Source organism: Oncorhynchus tshawytscha, linkage group LG16 (genome assembly GCF_018296145.1).
Source record: "Oncorhynchus tshawytscha isolate Ot180627B linkage group LG16, Otsh_v2.0, whole genome shotgun sequence".
Classification (NCBI taxonomy): domain Eukaryota; kingdom Metazoa; phylum Chordata; class Actinopteri; order Salmoniformes; family Salmonidae; genus Oncorhynchus; species Oncorhynchus tshawytscha.
The window spans coordinates 17,496,766-17,515,738 of NC_056444.1; the positions used below are offsets into that span (position 1 = coordinate 17,496,766).

The following is an 18,973-nucleotide window of genomic DNA, read 5'->3' on the forward strand; positions in this document are numbered from 1 at the left end:
CTAGCTAGCACAAAATAGAATTTAAATCAACTGTGCTGGCATAGCTCCAGTTCTCTCAGTGGTTTGCTGTTTCACCATGTGTAAATAAAACTTTATAATTCTGTAGGAAATGACATGCGTTTACCGGTACACCAGCGGTGAATTGGTTTTACGTGAATTCTGTAGGGAGAAATTGGCCAATTTTTCTTATTCAATATTGTTCATACAACAGTAAGCGACAACACATCACCACGGGACGAAAAGAAGATCTGAGGTGGAAAAAAATATGCCCAAGAACAAAGGTAAAGCGTTAGAATTGCCGTCTTTTCCCGTAATGTGTGGCTATCTCTGTACGGCATCTCTGACTAGCTACACGCATTGAAAACGTGACACAATTGAATCAAAGACCGTAACCTTCTAGTTTAGCTAGCTAACCAGCATAATGTCTAGTTAACCAGTAACTAGCTAGAGTTCATGTTCAGAAGTAATGGTACGTACCAAGCTAGCTAAGTGAAGTTTACAGCAGCCAGCTCGCTATATTGTATTTTTTAAGTGGAGAAAATTAATATAATTCTGTCGTTTAGCTAACTAAATTAACCGGTTTGCTCATCACTCACGATACTAACACAGGCATTTAGATGGTAGATAACCTTATTTATTCAGTTTACAACACCCATTCACACCCCAGTCAACTGTTTACACTTGCCTGAAGAAATTTAACAGGAAGGTTTCAAGTACTGGCTGTAGTAGGCCATATGGCTTATCTGTGGTCTGTATTCCTGTAAAACATCGTCACATGTTGCTATAACACATGTTCCTCTTGTAGATTATGATACAGGGAGAGAGGAATGTGGGGTTCACATCACAGCCTAAAATGGTAAACTCAGCAAAAAAGAAGAAGAAACGCCCTCACTGTCAACTGCGTTTATTTTCAGCAAACTTAGCATGTGTAAATACAGTGCCTTGCGAAAGTATTCGGCCCCCTTGAACTTTGCGACCTTTTGCCACATTTCAGGCTTCAAACATAAAGATATAAAACTGTATTTTTTTGTGAAGAATCAACAACAAGTGGGACACAATCATTAAGTGGAACGACATTTATTGGATATTTCAAACTTTTTTAACAAATCAAAAACTGAAAAATTGGGCGTGCAAAATTATTCAGCCCCTTTACTTTCAGTGCAGCAAACTCTCTCCAGAAGTTCAGTGAGGATCTCTGAATGATCCAATGTTGACCTAAATGACTAATGATGATAAATACAATCCACCTGTGTGTAATCAAGTCTCCGTATAAATGCACCTGCACTGTGATAGTCTCAGAGGTCCGTTAAAAGCGCAGAGAGCATCATGAAGAACAAGGAACACACCAGGCAGGTCCGAGATACTGTTGTGAAGAAGTTTAAAGCCGGATTTGGATACAAAAAGATTTCCCAAGCTTTAAACATCCCAAGGAGCACTGTGCAAGCGATAATATTGAAATGGAAGGAGTATCAGACCACTGCAAATCTACCAAGACCTGGCCGTCCCTCTAAACTTTCAGCTCATACAAGGAGAAGACTGATCAGAGATGCAGCCAAGAGGCCCATGATCACTCTGGATGAACTGCAGAGATCTACAGCTGAGGTGGGAGACTCTGTCCATAGGACAACAATCAGTCGTATATTGCACAAATCTGGCCTTTATGGAAGAGTGGCAAGAAAGCCATTTCTTAAAGATATCCATAAAAAGTGTTGTTTAAAGTTTGCCACAAGCCACCTGGGAGACACACCAAACATGTGGAAGAAGGTGCTCTGGTCAGATGAAACCAAAATTGAACTTTTTGGCAACGTGCAAAACGTTATGTTTGGCGTAAAAGCAACACAGCTCATCACCCTGAACACACCATCCCCACTGTCAAACATGGTGGTGGCTGCATCATGGTTTGGGCCTGCTTTTCTTCAGCAGGGACAGGGAAGATGGTTAAAATTGATGGGAAGATGGATGGAGCCAAATACAGGACCATTCTGGAAGAAAACCTGATGGAGTCTGCAAAGACCTGAGACTGGGATGGAGATTTGTCTTCCAACAAGACAATGATCCAAAACATAAAGCAAAATCTACAATGGAATGGTTAAAAAATAAACATATCCAGGTGTTAGAATGGCCATGTCAAAGTCCAGACTTGAATCCAATCGAGAATCTGTGGAAAGAACTGAAAACTGCTGTTCACAAATGCTCTCCATCCAACCTCACTGAGCTCGAGCTGTTTTGCAAGGAGGAATGGGAAAAAATTCAGTCTCTCAATGTGCAAAACTGATAGAGACATACCCCAAGCGACTTACAGCTGTAATCGCAGCAAAAGGTGGCGCTACAAAGTATTAACTTAAGGGGGCTGAATAATTTTGCACGCCCAATTTTTCAGTTTTTGATTTGTTAAAAAAGTTTGAAATATCCAATAAATGTCGTTCCACTTCATGATTGTGTCCCACTTGTTGTTGATTCTTCACAAAAAAATAGTTTTATATCTTTATGTTTGAAGCCTGAAATGTGGCAAAAGGTCGCAAAGTTCAAGGGGGCCGAATACTTTCGCAAGGCACTGTATTTGTATGAACATAACAAGATTCAACAACTGAGACAAACTGAACAAGTTCCACAGACATGTGACTAAGAGAAATGGAATAATGTGTCCCTGAACAAAGAGTGGTTCAAAATCAAAAGTAACAGTCAGTATCTGGTGTGGCCACCAGCTGCATTAAGTACAGCAGTGCATCTCCTCCTCATGGACTGCACCAGATTTGCCAGTTCTTGCTGTGAGATGTTACCCCACTCTTCCACCAAGGCACCTGCAAGTTCCCGGACATTTCTGGGGGGGAATGGCCATAGCCCTCACCCTCCAATCCCAACAGGTCCCAGACATGCTCAATGGGATTGAGATCCGGGCTCTTCGCTGGGCATGGCAGAACACTGACATTCCTGTCTTGCAGGAAATCACGCACAGAACGAGCAGTATGGCTGGTGGCAATGTCATGCTGGAGGGTCATGTCAGGATGAGCTTGCAAGAAGGGTACCACATGAGGGAGGAGGATGTCTTCCCAGTAATGCACAGCGTTGAGATTGCCTGCAATGACAACAAACTCAGTCCAATGATTCTGTGACACACCGCCCCAGACCATACAGATCCTCCACCTCCAAATCGATCCCGCTCCAGAGTACAGGCCTCGGTGTAACGCTCATTCCTTCGACGATAAACGTGAATCTGACCATCACCCATGGTGAGACAAAACCGCGACTCGTCAGTGAAGAGCACTTTTTGCCAGTCCTGTCTAGTCCAGCGACGGTGGGTTTGTGCCTATATGCGACGTTGTTGCCAGTGATGTCTGGTGAGGACTTGCCTTACAACAGGCCTACACGCCCTCAGTCCAGCCTCAGTTTATTGCGGACAGTGTGAGCACTGATGGAGGGATTGTGCGTTCCTGGTGTAACTCGGGCAGTTGTTGTTGCCATCCTGTACCTGTCCCGTAGGTGTAATGTTCAGATGTACATATCCTGTGCAGGTGTTGTTACACATGGTCTGTCACTGCGAGGACGATCAGCTGTCCGTCCTGTCTCACTGTAGTGCTGTTTTCGGTGTCTGACTGTACAGACATTGCAATTTATTGCCCTGGCCACATCTGCAGTCCTCATACCTCCTTACAGCATGCCTAAGGCACATTCACTCAGATGAGCAGGGACCCTGGGCATCTTTATTTTGGTGTTTTTCAGAGTCATTAGAAAGGCCTCTTTTGTGCTCTATATTTTTATAACTGTGACCTTTAATTGTAAGCTGTTAGTGTCTTAACGACCGTTCCACAGGTGCATGTTCATTATTTATTTATTGTTCAATGAACAAGCATGGGAAACCGTGTTTAAACCCTTTACAATGAAGATCTGTGAAGTTACTTGAATTATCTTTGAAAGACCGGGTCCTGAAACGGGGACATTTCTTTTTTTGCTGAGTTTATTTAGGTTAGCTAGCTATTGGGCTCAATAATCACAGGTCAAGGGGAAACTCAATACCTTTACCTTACATAGCTACTGTAGTTAAATACACTTCCAGGACCTTCAGAAAGTATTCATACCTCTTGACTTATTCCACATTTAGTTGTTACAGCCTGAATTCAAAGTTGATCAAATGTTGCTTATTTTCTCACCAACTACACACAATACCCCAAAATTACAAAGTTAAAACAACATGTTATTAGAAATGCACATTTATTGAGTTTATTGTTACAGCCTTAAGAATGACTTTCTGGGTTAGTCTCTGAGCTTTGCACACCTGGATTGTACAATATTTGCACATTTTTCTTCTTAAAATTCTTCAAGCTCTGTCAAGTTGGTTATTGATCATTGCTAAACAGCCATTTTCAAGTCTTGCAATAGATTTTAAAGCCGATTTTTAAATCAAAACTGTAACTAGGCCACTTAGAAACATTCAATGTCGTCTTGGTAAGCAACTCCAGTGTATATTTGGCCTTGTGTTTTAGGTTATTGTCCTGCTGAAAGGTGAATTTGTCTCCCAGTCTCTGTTGGAAAGCAGACTGAACCATGTTATTTTCACATATAGAAAGAACATTTCTTTCAATAAACAGACAGTATTGTGGAATAACTACAATGTTGTTGATCTGTCCTCAGTTTCTCCTATCACAGCCATTGAACTCAAACTGTTTTAAAATCACCATTGGCCGCATGGTGAAATCCCTGAGCGGTTTCCTTTAGAGGTTGACCGATTTATGATTTTTCAACTTTATGATTTTTCAACGCTGATACCGATTAATCGGACAACTTATTTTTATTTATTTATTTGTAATAATGACAATTTACAACAATACTGAATGAACACCTTTATTTTAACTTAATATAATACATCAATCAAATCAATTTAGCCTCAAATAAATAATGAAACATGTTCATTTGGTTTAATTAATGCAAAAACACTGTGTTGGAGAAGAAAGTGAAAGTGCAATATGTGCCATGTATAAAAAGCTAACGTTTAAGTTCCTTGCTCAGAACATGAGAACATATGAAAGCAGGTGGTTCCTTTTAAGGTGAGTTCAACATTCCCAGGTAAGAAGTTTTAGGTTGAGGTTATTATAAATATAGGACTTTCTCTATACCATTTGTATTTCATTAACCTTTGACTATTGGATGTTCTTATAGGCACTTCAGTATTGCCAGTGTAACAGTATAGCTTCTGTCCCTCTCCTCGCCCCTACCTGGGCTCGAACCAGGAACACATCGACAACAGCCACCCTCGAAGCATCGTTACCCATCGCTCCACAAAAGCAGCGGCCCTTGAAGAGCAAGGGGAACAACTACTCCAAGTCTCAGCGCGAGTGACGTTTGAAACGCTATTAGCGCGCACCCCGCTATCTAGCTAGCCATTTCACATAGGTTACACCAGCCTAATCTCGGGAGTTGATAGGCTTGAAGTCATAAACCACTCAATGCTTGAAGCACAGGGAAGAGCTGCTGGCAAACGCACGAAAGTGCTATTTGAATGAATGCTTACGAGCTTGCTGCTGCGTACCACCGCTCAGTCCGACTGCTCTATCAAATATCAAATCATAGACTTAATTATAACATAATAACACACAGAAATACGAGCTTTAGGTCATAAATATGGTCAAATCCTGAAACTATCATTTCGAAATCAAAATGTTTATTCTTTGATAACATGAATTTCTTTAACTAAATATGCAGGTTTAAAAATATATACTTCTGTTTTTTTTATTTTAAGAAAGTCATTGATGTTTATGGTTAGGTACATTCGTGCAACCATTATGTTTTTTTCACAAATGTGCTTTTGTTAAATCATCCCCTGTTTGGCGAAGTTGGCTGTGTTTGTTAGGAAGAAATGGTCGTCACAGTTCGCAACAAGCCAGGCAGCCCAAACTGCTGCATATAGCCTGACTCTGTTGCACAGAATGCAAGAGAAGTGACACAATTTCCCTAGTTAAAAGAAATTCATGTTAGCAGGCAATATTAACTAAATATGCAGGTTTAAAAATATATACTTGTGTATTGATTTTAAGAAAGGCGTTGAGGTTTATGGTTAGGTTCACATTGATGCAACAACAGTGCTTTTTCTGCGAATGCGCTTGTTAAATCACCCGTTTGTCGAAGTAGGCTATGATTCAATGATATATTAACAGGCACCACATCGATTATACGCAACGCAGGACAAGCTAGATAAACTAGTAATATCATCAACCATGTGTAGTTAACTAGTGATTATGTTAAGATTGATTTTTTTCTAAGATACGTTTAATGCTACCTAGCACCTTACCTTGGCTCCTTGCTGCACTCGCATAACAGGTAGTCAGCCTGCCACGCAGTCTCCTCGTGGAGTGCCATGTAATCGGCCATGATTGGTGTCCAAAAATGCAGATTACCGATTGTTATGAAAACTTGAAATCGGCCCTAATTAAATTGGCCATTCCGATTAATCAGTCGACCTCTAGTTTCCTTCCTCTCCAACAACTGATTTAGGAGGGGCGTCTGTATATTTGTAGTGACTGGGTGTATTGATACACCATCCAAAGTGTCATTAATAACTTCTCCATGCTCAAAGGGATATTTCATGTCTGCTTTTTTTTTTTAAACCCATCTACCAATACGTGCACTTCTTTGCGAGGTAGTGGAAAACCTCCCTGGTCTTTGTGGTTGAATCTGTGTTTGAAATTCACTTCTCGACTAAGGGACCTTACAATTATCTGTATGTGTGGGGAACAGAGATGAGGTAGTAATTAAAAGATAATGTTAAACACTATTACACAGACTCATACAAAGGTCTCCCTCGCCCTCCATTTGGCAAATCAGACCATAACTTTATCTTCCTGATTCCTACGTACAAGCAAAAACTCAAACAGGAAGTACCGGTGACGCACTCAATTCAGAAGTGGTCTGATGAAGCGGATGCTATGCTACAGGACTGTTTAGCTAACACAGACAGGAATATGTTTAGGGATTCATCCGATGGCATTGAGGAGTTTGTCACCAGCTTCATTCATTGTTTAAACAAATAAAATACTATTCAACTTTTTTATTTAAATAGGCAAGTCAGTTAAGAACAAATTGTTATTTACAGTGACGGCCTACCACTTCGTGATGAGCGGTTACAATGACGGTTGATGCCCCTATTAATAAGTGCATTAATGACGTCATTCCCACAGTGACCGTATGTACATATCCTAACCAGAAGGCATCTGAACTTTGCTCAAAGTGGAACACTAACCTCGACGATTATAAGAAATCCTGCTATGCCCTGCGACGACACAATCAAATGGGCAAAGTGTCAGTACAGGACTAAGATCGAATCCTACTAAACTGGCGCCGACGCTCGTCGGATGTGGCAGGGATTGCAAACTATTACAAACAACAAAGGGAAGCACAGCCACGAGCTGCCCAGTGACGCTAGCATACCAGACGAGCCAAATGCCTTCTATGCTCGTTTCGAGGCAAGCAACGCTGAACCATGCGTAAGAGCACCAGCTGTTCTGGACTACTGTGTGATCAAGCTCTCAGTAGCTGATGTGAGTAAGCCCTTTAACTTAAGGTATAGGGGGCAGCATTTTCACTTTTGGATAAATAGTGTGCCCAATTTCAACTTCCTGCTACTCATGCCAAGAATATAAGATATGCATATTATTAGTAGATTTGGATAGAAAACACTGAAGTTTCTAAAACCGTTTGAATCATGTCTGTGAGTATAACAGAACTTATGTAGGAGGCAAAACCCCGAGGACTAACCGTTCAGAATTTTAAAAAATTGAGGTCTGTCTGTTCAGTGAATTCTCATTGGGAAACGATATTTCTTAGGCACTTGTTTTCAGTTCCAACCACTTCCACTGGATGTCACCGGTCTTTGGAATTTGGTTGAGGTTATTCCTTTGTGCAATGAAGAAGTACGGGCCATCTAGGAAATGGGTAACACTGTTGAGACTTGAAAAGTAGCGTTCGTTTCCTCTCATCCGCTATTGAAAACAGCTGGACGCGTCTTCAATTTGATTGATTATTAAGGACCAATTGTGATGTTTATGGGACATATTGGAGTGCCAACAAAAGAAGCTCGTCAAAGGTAAGGCATGTTTTATATTTTATTTCTGCGTTTTGTGTAGCGCCTGCAGGGTTGAAATATGCTACTCTTTGTTTACTGTTGTGCTATCATCAGATAATAGCTTCTTATGCTTTCGCCGAAAAGCCTTTTTAAAATCTGACATGTTGGCTAGATTCATAACGAGTGTAGCTTTAATTTAGTATCTTACATGTGTAATTTAATGAAAGTTAGATTTTTATAGAATTTTATTTGAATTTGCCGCGCTGCATTTTCCCTGGCTTTTGACCAAGTGGGACGCAAGTGTCCCCTATACCATAAGAAGTTAAACAGGTTAACATTCACAAGGCCATAGGGACATATGGATTACCAGGAGGTGTCTAAACTGACTTCTCCCTGACCCAGTCTGTAATGCCTACATGTTTGAAGCAGACCACCATAGTCCCTGTGCCAAGAACGCCAAGGTAATCTGTCTAAATGACTAGCGCCCCGCCCCGTAGCACTCACATCTGTAGCCCTGAAATGCTTTGAAAGGCTGGTCATGGCTCACATCAACACCATCATCCCAGACACCCTGGAGCCACTCCAATTTGCATACTGCCCCAAAAGATCCACAGATGCAATTTCTATTGCGCTCCACACTGCCCTTTCCCACTTGGACAAAATTAACACCTACGTGAGAATGCTGTTCATTGACCACAGCTCAGCGTTCAACAGCATAGTGCCCTCGAAGCTCATCACTATGCGAGGGTCCCTGGGATTGAACACCTCCCTCTGCAACTGGATCTTGCACTTCCTGATGGGCCGCCCACAGGTAGTGAGCATAGCCAACAACAAATCTGCCACGCAGACCCTCAACACGGGGGGCACCTCAGAGTTGCGCGCTTAGTCCTCTCCTGTGCTCCCTGTTCACCATCAACTGTGTGTCCGTGTGACTCCAACACCATTAAGTTTGCTGACAACACAATGGTGGTGGGCCTGATCACTGACGACAATGACACCGCCTATAGGGAGTAGGTCAGAGACCTGGCAACACCAGTAAGAGCTGATCGTGGAATGTGTTGAGAGCTTCAAGTTCCTCGGTGTCCACCTCACTAACGATCTGTCATGGTCGTGAAGAGGGCACGACAACAGCTCTTCCCCCTCAGGAGGCTGAAAAAATGTGTCATGGGCCCTCAGTCCTCAAAGTTCTAAGGATGCACCATCGAGAGCATCTCTATTGGCTGCATCACCGCTTGATATGTCAACTTCTTGGCTTCCTACCGCAAGGTGCTAAAGAGGGTTGTGCGTATGGCCCAGTCCATCACTGTTTTCGAGCTCCCTCTATACAGGCGGTGTCAGAGGAATGCCCCAAAAATTGTCAGACTTTAGCCACCCAAGCCAGAGAATGTTCTCCCTGCTACTGCACTGCAAGCTGGTACCAATGCATCAAGTCTGGAACCAACAGGACCCTAAACAGCTTCTAACCCCAAGCCATAAGACTTCTAAAAACTACTGCTAAATAGATAATCAAATAGCTTCCCAGACTACCTGCATTGACCTATTTTTTTTTTTTTGCACTAACATTCTTGCACTGACCCTATGGACTCACACTGGACTCTACTTACACTGACACCCCACACACTAGATACACGCACATTGATGCGACACAGTCGCACACACTTTCCTACTCACCAAATACGCTGCTTCTACTGTCTTTTCCCCCCACATTTTATATTACTGTTAATCTAAAAAGGATTAAATAAATAAAAATACTCAGCATACTACACACAATACCCCATAATGAAGCGAAAACAGGTTTAGACATTAGACATTTGGTTTAGGTTTAGACATTTGCAAATTTATTGCAAATAAAATTAACATTCATATTCAGACCTTGCTATGAGACTCAATTGAGCTCATTTGCCTCCATTGATCATCCTTGATGTTTCTACCTTGATTGGAATCCACCTGTGGTACATTTTAATTGATTGGACAGGATTGTGTTGAGGCACAGATCTGGGGAAGGGTACCTAAACATTTCTGAACAGCATTGAAGGTCCAAGAACACAGAAGGGCCTTGGTCAGGGAGGTGACCAAGAACCCAATGGTCACTCTGACAGAGCTCCAGAGTTCCTCTGTGGAGATGGTTGTCCTTCTGGAAGGTTCTCCCATCTCTGCAGCACTCCACCAATCATGCCTTTATGGTAGAGTGGCCAGACGGAAGCCTCTTCTCAGTAAAAGGCACATGACGGCCCACTTGGAGTTTTCCAAAAGGCACCTAAAGGACTCTCAGACCATGAGAAAAAAGATGATCTGGTCTGATAAAACCAAGATTGAATGCTTTGACCTGAATGTTAAGAGTCACATCTGTAGGCAACCTGGCAGCATCTCTACAGTGAAGCATGGTAGTGGCATTATGCTGTGGGGATGTTTTTCAGCAACAGGGACTGGGAGACTAGTCCGGATCAAGTGAAAGATGAATGGAGCAAAGTATATAGAGATCCTTGATGGGAACCTGCTCCAGAGTGCTCAGGACTTCAGATTAGGGCGACGGTTCACCTTCCAACAGGACAATGACCCTAAGCACACAGCCAAGACAACGCAAGAGTGGCTTCTGTATATATACAGTCCACAGCTACCTCAATTACCTCATACTCGGCACATCGACTCGGCACATCGACTCGGTGCTGGTACTCCCTGTATATAGCAACTTAGTTTTTAAATTTATTTTTAATTGTGTTTTTTTGTTTTTCAGTTTAGTTTTCTTAATTCGGTTTGGTTTTTAACATTATGGTCCACTTAGGAGCCCACAACAAGTCACAGCAAAACATTAACATTTTTAACCAAATTCAATTCAATCTACATTAACAATCTAAATGGACCAAAAAGAGACAATAGAAAAAACTTTCAATGGCAATGTGAGAAAATGATGGGAACTAGTCTGGCCCTAATTCAGGTTAATTGTATTTTTTTAAGCCAGGGGAGGGATCAGCCAGCGGCGGCTTCCAACAAGCCGATTCATTTGCAGTCTGGGCACGGAGGGATGAACATCTCATGCTCTGACTGCAGCTGGAAGGGACTGCTGCGAGTGCTTTGGCATGGGGATGGGGCCCACGCCAGCACCCGCTGCTCGTTGAGATGGGTAAGAACGATACATGCTTTCACGTCAGAGTCGAAAAAAGTCTCCGATAACACCAGAAAAAGTCACTAGATTTGTCGCTAATCACTTTTTTGAAAATGTGTCGCTAGAGGGGTCTGAATACTTGCTAAATACAGCGACTAAGTCACTAAGTTGGCAACACAAAGTCAATGAAGGAAATATAAGTCTCCAGCTTCAGCAATTTTTGCAATGACCAGTGAGATATACCTGCTGGAGCGCGTGCTACAGGTAGGTGTTGTTATCGTGACCAGTGAGCTGAGATAAGGCAGAGCTTTACCAAGCATAGACTTACAGATGACCTGGAGCCAGTGGTTCTGGTGACGAATATGTAGCGAGGGCCAGCCGACTATGAGGTTTCCATGTTATGCACTATAGCCCGTTACCATATATGTGATTGAATATTATCTGCTGTTGGCTTGTGTGGATGTATGTAGGTGTTATGCAACATAGCTGACTTGAAACATTGTAAACAGTTTCAGGGCCATGGGCCTTTCTCATGATGGAAAAATACAGATTAACATAAAAACGGACACATACAGAACATAGTGTAGCAAACCACAGACCGTTTTTGTTAGAACTTAACAATAACAGAAACCAGATATGTGATAACGGAATCTAGGGAATGAGCACATAGATACTCCACACAGCAACAGTTACATCTATCAACTGGAGCGCCCGGGGGCTGGTACCAGCTCGTACGACAACAATCAACGATAGGCTGGGTGAGTCTAAACCACGCCCAGTCTCTACTCTGACAGGCCTGCTCGGAAGCAGGAACTTTTTCTGTCAGAGTATATTTATAATATCTTTGTCAAGAACAAGTCAGTTCTCTGTTTGCTCTGCGAGGTGGGACAGAGAGCCCGTATATACGAAAATTGCATTTACCACTTATTGCTTAGCTAATAAAAAAAACATAGTATACAATCGGTGACTCATTGTCACATTTATCCTGATACCAGATTCGAATTGACGCAACTCTAACAATTGGTGACCCCAATTGACGTGATCTGGTGAAGGACTTCCCTGGACATTGGTGTGCCAGCCGATTGGCCAGTACTGTCGTCGGACGGTGTCTCTCAAATCCTGACCGGTCAACTAAAAAAGGTAAGCAGACACCTGTTGTGAAAACCTAAAGTTCGGCACATTGGCTTTATCCAAATTTAGTTTTGTGAGACACCTGTTTGATGTAAGTAACCAAATTCTATTAATTTATATTGGTAAAGGATCATGAGCAATACATAGTGGTAAATGCATTTTTGAACTGATCGATCGCTCTTATGGTATAACAACAAATGTAATGTACTAAATGGGTCGGTTGGTGTAACGCGTACCCAGTTGTTTGAATGACGGTGAATCGGATTGGTTAAAGGAATTCACTAGTGTGTGTGTGTGAGCAGGATCGCAATGTAACAATGAATGCTGTGTACTGGTGTGCATGAGGAAATTTTTCTAGTATAAATGGATATTTACTTTGGGTAAATTTAGAGTGAGTGCAGTACTACTGGGATATAAGTGTGCGCGCTGTATCAGAGTGAATGATCTACAGATAGAATTTGCAGGCCAACAAATTAAAAAGACCTGTGTTACATTGGATGGTTGCTGAAGCATATGTAGTACATTAGATATTTCAGTTGTAGCTGGTATCAAGTTTGAATGAAAGGTTAATAGATCCTTATAAGGGTTATAGTACCTGGTTATATTGCATAAGAGTAAGGGAGGATGCGCATTTTTATTATTTAAATTGAGTGATTCGAACTGATGTATGTTTGCAGGTTTGAGTGATTCGAACTGATGTATGTTTGAAGGTTTGAGAGAGTCGAACCGTATGATTGTGGTACATTAGGTATTAAGTCAATGTACTAATACCAAGTTTGTATGACCTTCGGGTAAATAACAGGTGTGAGACCTAGGTTATGTTTTGAAACGGTAAAGGAGAAGTGCACGGTGTTTACTAGACATGTTAGAGTTGCGTAAATTCGAATCTGGTATCAGGATAAATATAACAATGAGTCACCGATTTTATACTATGTATTTTTTATTAGCTAAGTAATAAATGGCAAATGCAACTTTCGTATATACGGGCTCACTGTAGTGCCACGCAGGGCAGAACAGAGAACTGACAGGATGTATGTAAACAGTATTCTTTATACTGTGATATGCCAACAGACGGGTTGGAACTATGTCTATCACAGTAGAGGCTGGGCGTGGTTTAAACTTGCTCAGCCTATTGCAGGCGCTCAGGCGGGTCCCTGCCTCTTGGCGCTTCTTGGAGTCCTCCCTCCGTTGATGTATAGATCCTTACTGTTCTGGTATCGCAGCCTAGTTAGAACAGTTGCTCAGTTCCTGCTATTGTGTTGTTCAGTATTTTTCCATCTCAGTTAAACCTCGTGATGACCACCCCTCCCTATCACAACTTTGTAAGATACAGCAAGTCACATCATGTGCTCAATATTGTTACATACAAACACAAGGACAAAGCATCGGCTGGGGTGTTATCTACAGTTTTGCAACATGCAGGTCACACCATGTTACTCAGTTCTTGTCACACACAAACAGGCAAGTAGCAAGCAGTTGTTTAATCTCATAATGATGCTCCAGTGCACAAATGCAGACACCTCACAACCAACATCAGATAATATTTAATCATATATATACTAATGGCTATAATGTAAAATACAGGATCCCACACACTTTGACGTGTGTGTGTGTGTGTGTGTAGGCCAGTGACACAATCTCAATTTACTTTTTTTTTTCCTTCAAGCTGTAACACAACAAAATGTGGAAGAAGTTGAGGGCTGTGAATATATTCTGAAAGCACTTCATACAGTCTGGATGAGAGTGTCTGCTAAATTACTAAAAGTGGTCTGATGGAATTTTTTTCTCTCTGTCCTATCTCCAGGTAAGGGAGGAAAGAATCGTAGACGTGGAAAGAATGAGAACGAGTCAGAGAAGAGAGAGCTGGTGTTCAAAGATGATGGGCAGGGTGAGTGGAGGGAGTGAGGGTGATGGGGGAGTGCAGGGGTCTCTGCCAGGGCTTGTGTGAGGTGCAGGTTTTTGCTCCAGCAAAGCAGTAACATGTCTGATTAAACAAACCAAGTCTTTGTTCAAGACATGATTGGTTGATTAGTTGGTGTGTTACTGCTTTGGCTGAAGAAAAAGCCTGCACCTACACCAGCTCTAAAATAAGAGTAATTTTTAATGTTGTAAAATAACAACTGCCAGTCTCTTCCCTGTATAGAATACCTTAACTTGCCAGCAGCATACCACCCTGCATACCACTGCTGGCTTGCTTCTGAAGCTAAGCAGGGTTGGTCCTGGTCAGTCCTTGGATGGGAGACCAGATGCTGCTGGAAGTGGTGTTGGAGGACCAGTAGGAGGCACTCTTTCCACTGGTCTAAAAAATATCCCAATGCCCCAGGGCAGTGATTGGGGACACTTCCCTGTGTAGGGTGCCGTCTCTCGGATGGGACGTTGAACGGGTGTCCTGACTCTCTGAGGTCATTAAAGATCCCATGGCACTTATTGTAAGAGTAGGGGTGTTAACCCCGGTGTCCTGGCTAAATTCCCAATCTGACACTCAAACCATCACGGTCACCTAATAATCCCCAGTTTACAATTGGCTCATTCATCCCCCTCCTCTCCCCTGTAACTATTCCCCAGGTCGTTGTTGCAAATGAGAATGTGTTCTCAGTCAACTTACCTGGTAAAATAACAGATAAATTAAATTAAAAACTGCTCCTAACAGTGTTTTAGATTGAATATGCAGCTCCCTTTTGTCCAGGGTTCTGGATTGCAGATAGAACTAGAGCACTGTTTTAGAGCAGACTTATTGCATTGAAAGGTGTTGGCATTCAAACGTAATGATCAGCATGTATATATTCAGTGGGAGCAGTGTACCCCTCTCTCCTGTGCTGTAGAGTACATAGTTGAAGTCGGAAGCTTACATACGCCTTAGAAAATACATTTAAACTCAGTTTTTCACAATACCTGACATTTAATCCTAGTAAAAATTCCCTGTTTTAGGTCAGTTAGGATCACCACTTTATTTTAAGAATGTGAAATGTCAGAATAATAGTAGAGTGATTTATTTCAGCTTTTATTTCTTTCATCACATTCCCAGTGGGTCAGAAGTTTACATTCACTCAATTAGTATTTGGTAGCATTGCCTTTACATTGTTTAACTTGGGTCAAACATTTTGGGTAGCCTTCCACAAGCTTCCCACAATAAGTTGGTTGAATTTTGGCCCATTCCTCCTGACAGAGCTGGTGTAACAGAGTCAGGTTTGTAGGCCTTCTTGCTCGCAAAAACTTTTTCAGTTCTGCCCAGAAATGTTCTATGGGATTGAGGTCAGGGCTTTGTGATGGCCACTCCAATACCTTGACTTTGTTGTCCTTAAGCCATTTTGTCACAACTTTGGAAGTATGCTTGGGGTCATTGTCCATTTGGAAGACCCATTTGTGACCAAGCATTAACTTCCTGACTGTTGTCTTGAGATGTTGCTTCAATATATCCACATCATTTTCCTTCCTCATGAGCCATCTCTTTTGTGAAGTGCATCAGTCCCTCCTGCAGCAAAGCACCCCCACAACATGATGCTGCCACCCCTGTGCATCACGGTTGGGATGGTGTTCCTTGGCTTGCACGCCTCCCCCTTTTTCCTCCAAATATAACGATGGTCATTATGGCCAACCGGTTCTATTTATGTTTCATCAGACCAGAGGACATTTCTCCAAGAAGTACAATCTTTGTCCCCATGTGCAGATGCAAACCGTAGTCTGGCTTTTATATGGCGGTTTTGGAGCAGTGGCTTCTTCCTTGCTGAGTGGCCTTTCAGGTTATGTCGATATAGGACTTGTTTTACTGTGGATAAAGATACTTTTGTACCTGTTTCCTCCAGCATCTTCACAAGGTCCTTTGTTGTTGTTCCGACATTGATTTTCCGACATTGACACTTTTCGCACCAAAGTATGTTCATCTCTAGGAGACAGAACGTATCTCCTTCCTGAGCGGTATGACGGCTGCGTGGTCCCATGGTGTTTATACTTGCGTTATATTGCTTGTACACATGAACGTGGTACCTTCAGGCGTTTGAAAATTGCTTCCCAAGGGTAAACCAGACTTGTGGAGGTCTATAATTTTTTTTCTGAGGTCTTGGTTGATTTCTTTTGATTTTTCCCATGATGTCAAGCAAAGAGGCACTGAGTTTGAAGGTAGGCCTTGAAATACATCCACAGGTACACCTCCAATTGACTCAAATGTCAAATAGCCTCTAAGCTTCTAAAGCCAAGACATAATTTTCTGGAATTTTCCAAGCTGTCTAAAGGCACAGTCAACTCGGTGTATGTAAACTTCTGACCCACTGGAAATGTGATACAGTGAAATAATCTGTCTGTAAATAATTGTTGCGAAAATGACTTGTCATCCACAAAGTAGATGTCCTAACCGACTTGCCAAAACTATAGTTTGTGAACAAGAAATGTGTGGAGTGGTTGAAAAACAAGTTATTTTTTAATGACTCCAACCTAAGCTTCTGCAAACTTCCGACTTCAACTGTAGGTGTGTCCCTCTCCGGTGATGTAGAGTCTTTCTCTCTCCTGTAGAGTACATAGTGTATGTAGGTGTGTCCCTCTCCGGTGCTGTAGAGTACATAGTGTATGTAGGTGTCTCCCTCTCCGGTGCTGTAGAGTACAGAGTGTATGTAGGTGTCTCCCTCTCCGGTGCTGTAGAGTCTTTCTCTCTCCTGTAGAGTACAGAGTGTATGTAGGTGTCTCCCTCTCCGGTGCTCCGGTGCTGTAGAGTACATAGTGTATGTAGCTGTCATAGTGTATGTAGGTGTCTCCCTCTCCGGTGCTGTAGAGTACATAGTGTATGTAGGTGTCTCCCTCTCCGGTGCTGTAGAGTACAGAGTGTCTAGGTTCTCTCTCCGGTGCTGTAGAGTACATAGTGTATGTAGGTGTCTCCCTCTCCGGTGCTGTAGAGTCTTTCTCTCTCCTGTAGAGTACATAGTGTATGTAGGTGTGTCCCTCTCTGGTGATGTAGAGTCTTTCTCTCTCCTGTAGAGTACAGAGTGTATGTAGGTGTGTCCCTCTCCGGTGCTGTAGAGTACATAGTGTATGTAGGTGTCTCCCTCTCCGGTGCTGTAGAGTACATAGTGTATGTAGGTGTCTCCCTCTCCGGTGATGTAGAGTCTTTCTCTCTCCTGTAGAGTACATAGTGTATGTAGGTGTGTCCCTCTCCGGTGCTGTAGAGTACATAGTGTATGTAGGTGTCTCCCTCTCCGGTGCTGTAGAGTACATAGTGTATGTAGGTGTGTCCCTCTCCGGTGATGTAGAGTCTTTCTCTCTCCTGTAGAGTACATAGTGTATGTAGGTGTGTCCCTCTCCGGTGATGTAGAGTCTTTCTCTCTCCTGTAGAGTACATAGTGTATGTAGGTGTCTCCCTCTCCGGTGCTGTAGAGTACATAGTGTATGTAGGTGTCTCCCTCTCCGGTGCTGTAGAGTACATAGTGTATGTAGGTGTGTCCCTCTCCGGTGCTGTAGAGTACATAGTGTATGTAGGTGTGTCCCTCTCCGGTGCTGTAGAGTACATAGTGTATGTAGGTGTGTCCCTCTCCGGTGCTGTAGAGTACATAGTGTATGTAGGTGTCTCCCTCTCCGGTGCTGTAGAGTCTTTCTCTCTCCTGTAGAGTACATAGTGTATGTAGGTGTCTCCCTCTCCGGTGCTGTAGAGTCTTTCTCTCTCCTGTAGAGTACATAGTGTATGTAGGTGTGTCCTCTCGGTCTGTGCTGTAGAGTACATAGTGTATGTAGGTGTGTCCCTCTCCGGTGCTGTAGAGTCTTTCTCTCTCCTGTAGAGTACATAGTGTATGTAGGTGTCTCCCTCTCCGGTGATGTAGAGTCTTTCTCTCTCCTGTAGAGTACACAGTGTATGTAGGTGTCTCCCTCTCCGGTGATGTAGAGTCTTTCTCTCTCCTGTAGAGTACATAGTGTATGTAGGTGTCTCCCTCTCCGGTGATGTAGAGTCTTTCTCTCTCCTGTAGAGTACATAGTGTATGTAGGTGTCTCCCTCTCCGGTGCTGTAGATGTACTAGGTGTCTCCCTCTCCGGTGCTGTAGAGTACATAGTGTATGTAGGTGTGTCTCCGGTGCTGTAGAGTCCATAGTGATGTAGGTGTCTTTCTCTCTCCTGTAGAGTACATAGTGTATGTAGGTGTCTCCCTCTCCGGTGCTGTAGAGTACATAGTGTATGTAGGTGTCTCCCTCTCCGGTGATGTAGAGTCTTTCTCTCTCCTGTAGAGTACATAGTGTATGTAGGTGTCTCCCTCTCCGGTGCTGTAGAGTACATAGTGTATGTAGGTGTCTCCCTCTCCGGTGCTGTAGAGTACATAGTGTATGTAGGTGTGTCCCTCTCCGGTGCTGTAGAGTCTTTCTCTCTCCTGTAGAGTACATAGTGTATGTAGGTGTGTCCCTCTCCGGTGCTGTAGAGTACATAGTGTATGTAGGTTTGTCCCTCTCCGGTGCTGTAGAGTCTTTCTCTCTCCTGTAGAGTACATAGTGTATGTAGGTGTCTCCCTCTCCGGTGCTGTAGAGTCTTTCTCTCTCCTGTAGAGTACATAGTGTATGTAGGTGTCTCCCTCTCCGGTGATGTAGAGTCTTTCTCTCTCCTGTAGAGTACATAGTGTATGTAGGTGTGTCCCTCTCCGGTGCTGTAGAGTCTTTCTCTCTCCTGTAGAGTACAGAGTGTATGTAGGTGTCTCCCTCTCCGGTGATGTAGAGTCTTTC

General features: G+C 42.9%; 1 protein-coding gene across 5 annotated transcripts in view; it reads left to right on the forward strand.

Annotated features, from left to right (window-relative positions):
* The first annotated feature begins 42 nt into the window (after positions 1–42).
* LOC112215435 (eukaryotic translation initiation factor 1A, X-chromosomal-like) overlaps positions 43–18,973 on the forward strand; it is a 36,388-nt gene continuing 17,457 nt past the window's right edge. For 2 of the 5 annotated variants that reach the window (XM_042298888.1, XM_042298890.1), the window contains exons 1-2: positions 46–281; positions 14,092–14,175. In XM_042298888.1, coding sequence (XP_042154822.1) covers positions 266–281; positions 14,092–14,175 — 100 coding nt within the window. In that variant the 5' untranslated portion in view covers positions 46–265. Of the gene's footprint in view, positions 282–11,008; positions 11,175–14,091; positions 14,176–18,973 lie in introns of those variants that run through there. The other 3 variants (XM_042298892.1, XM_042298889.1, XM_042298891.1) reach the window with 3 other exon arrangements.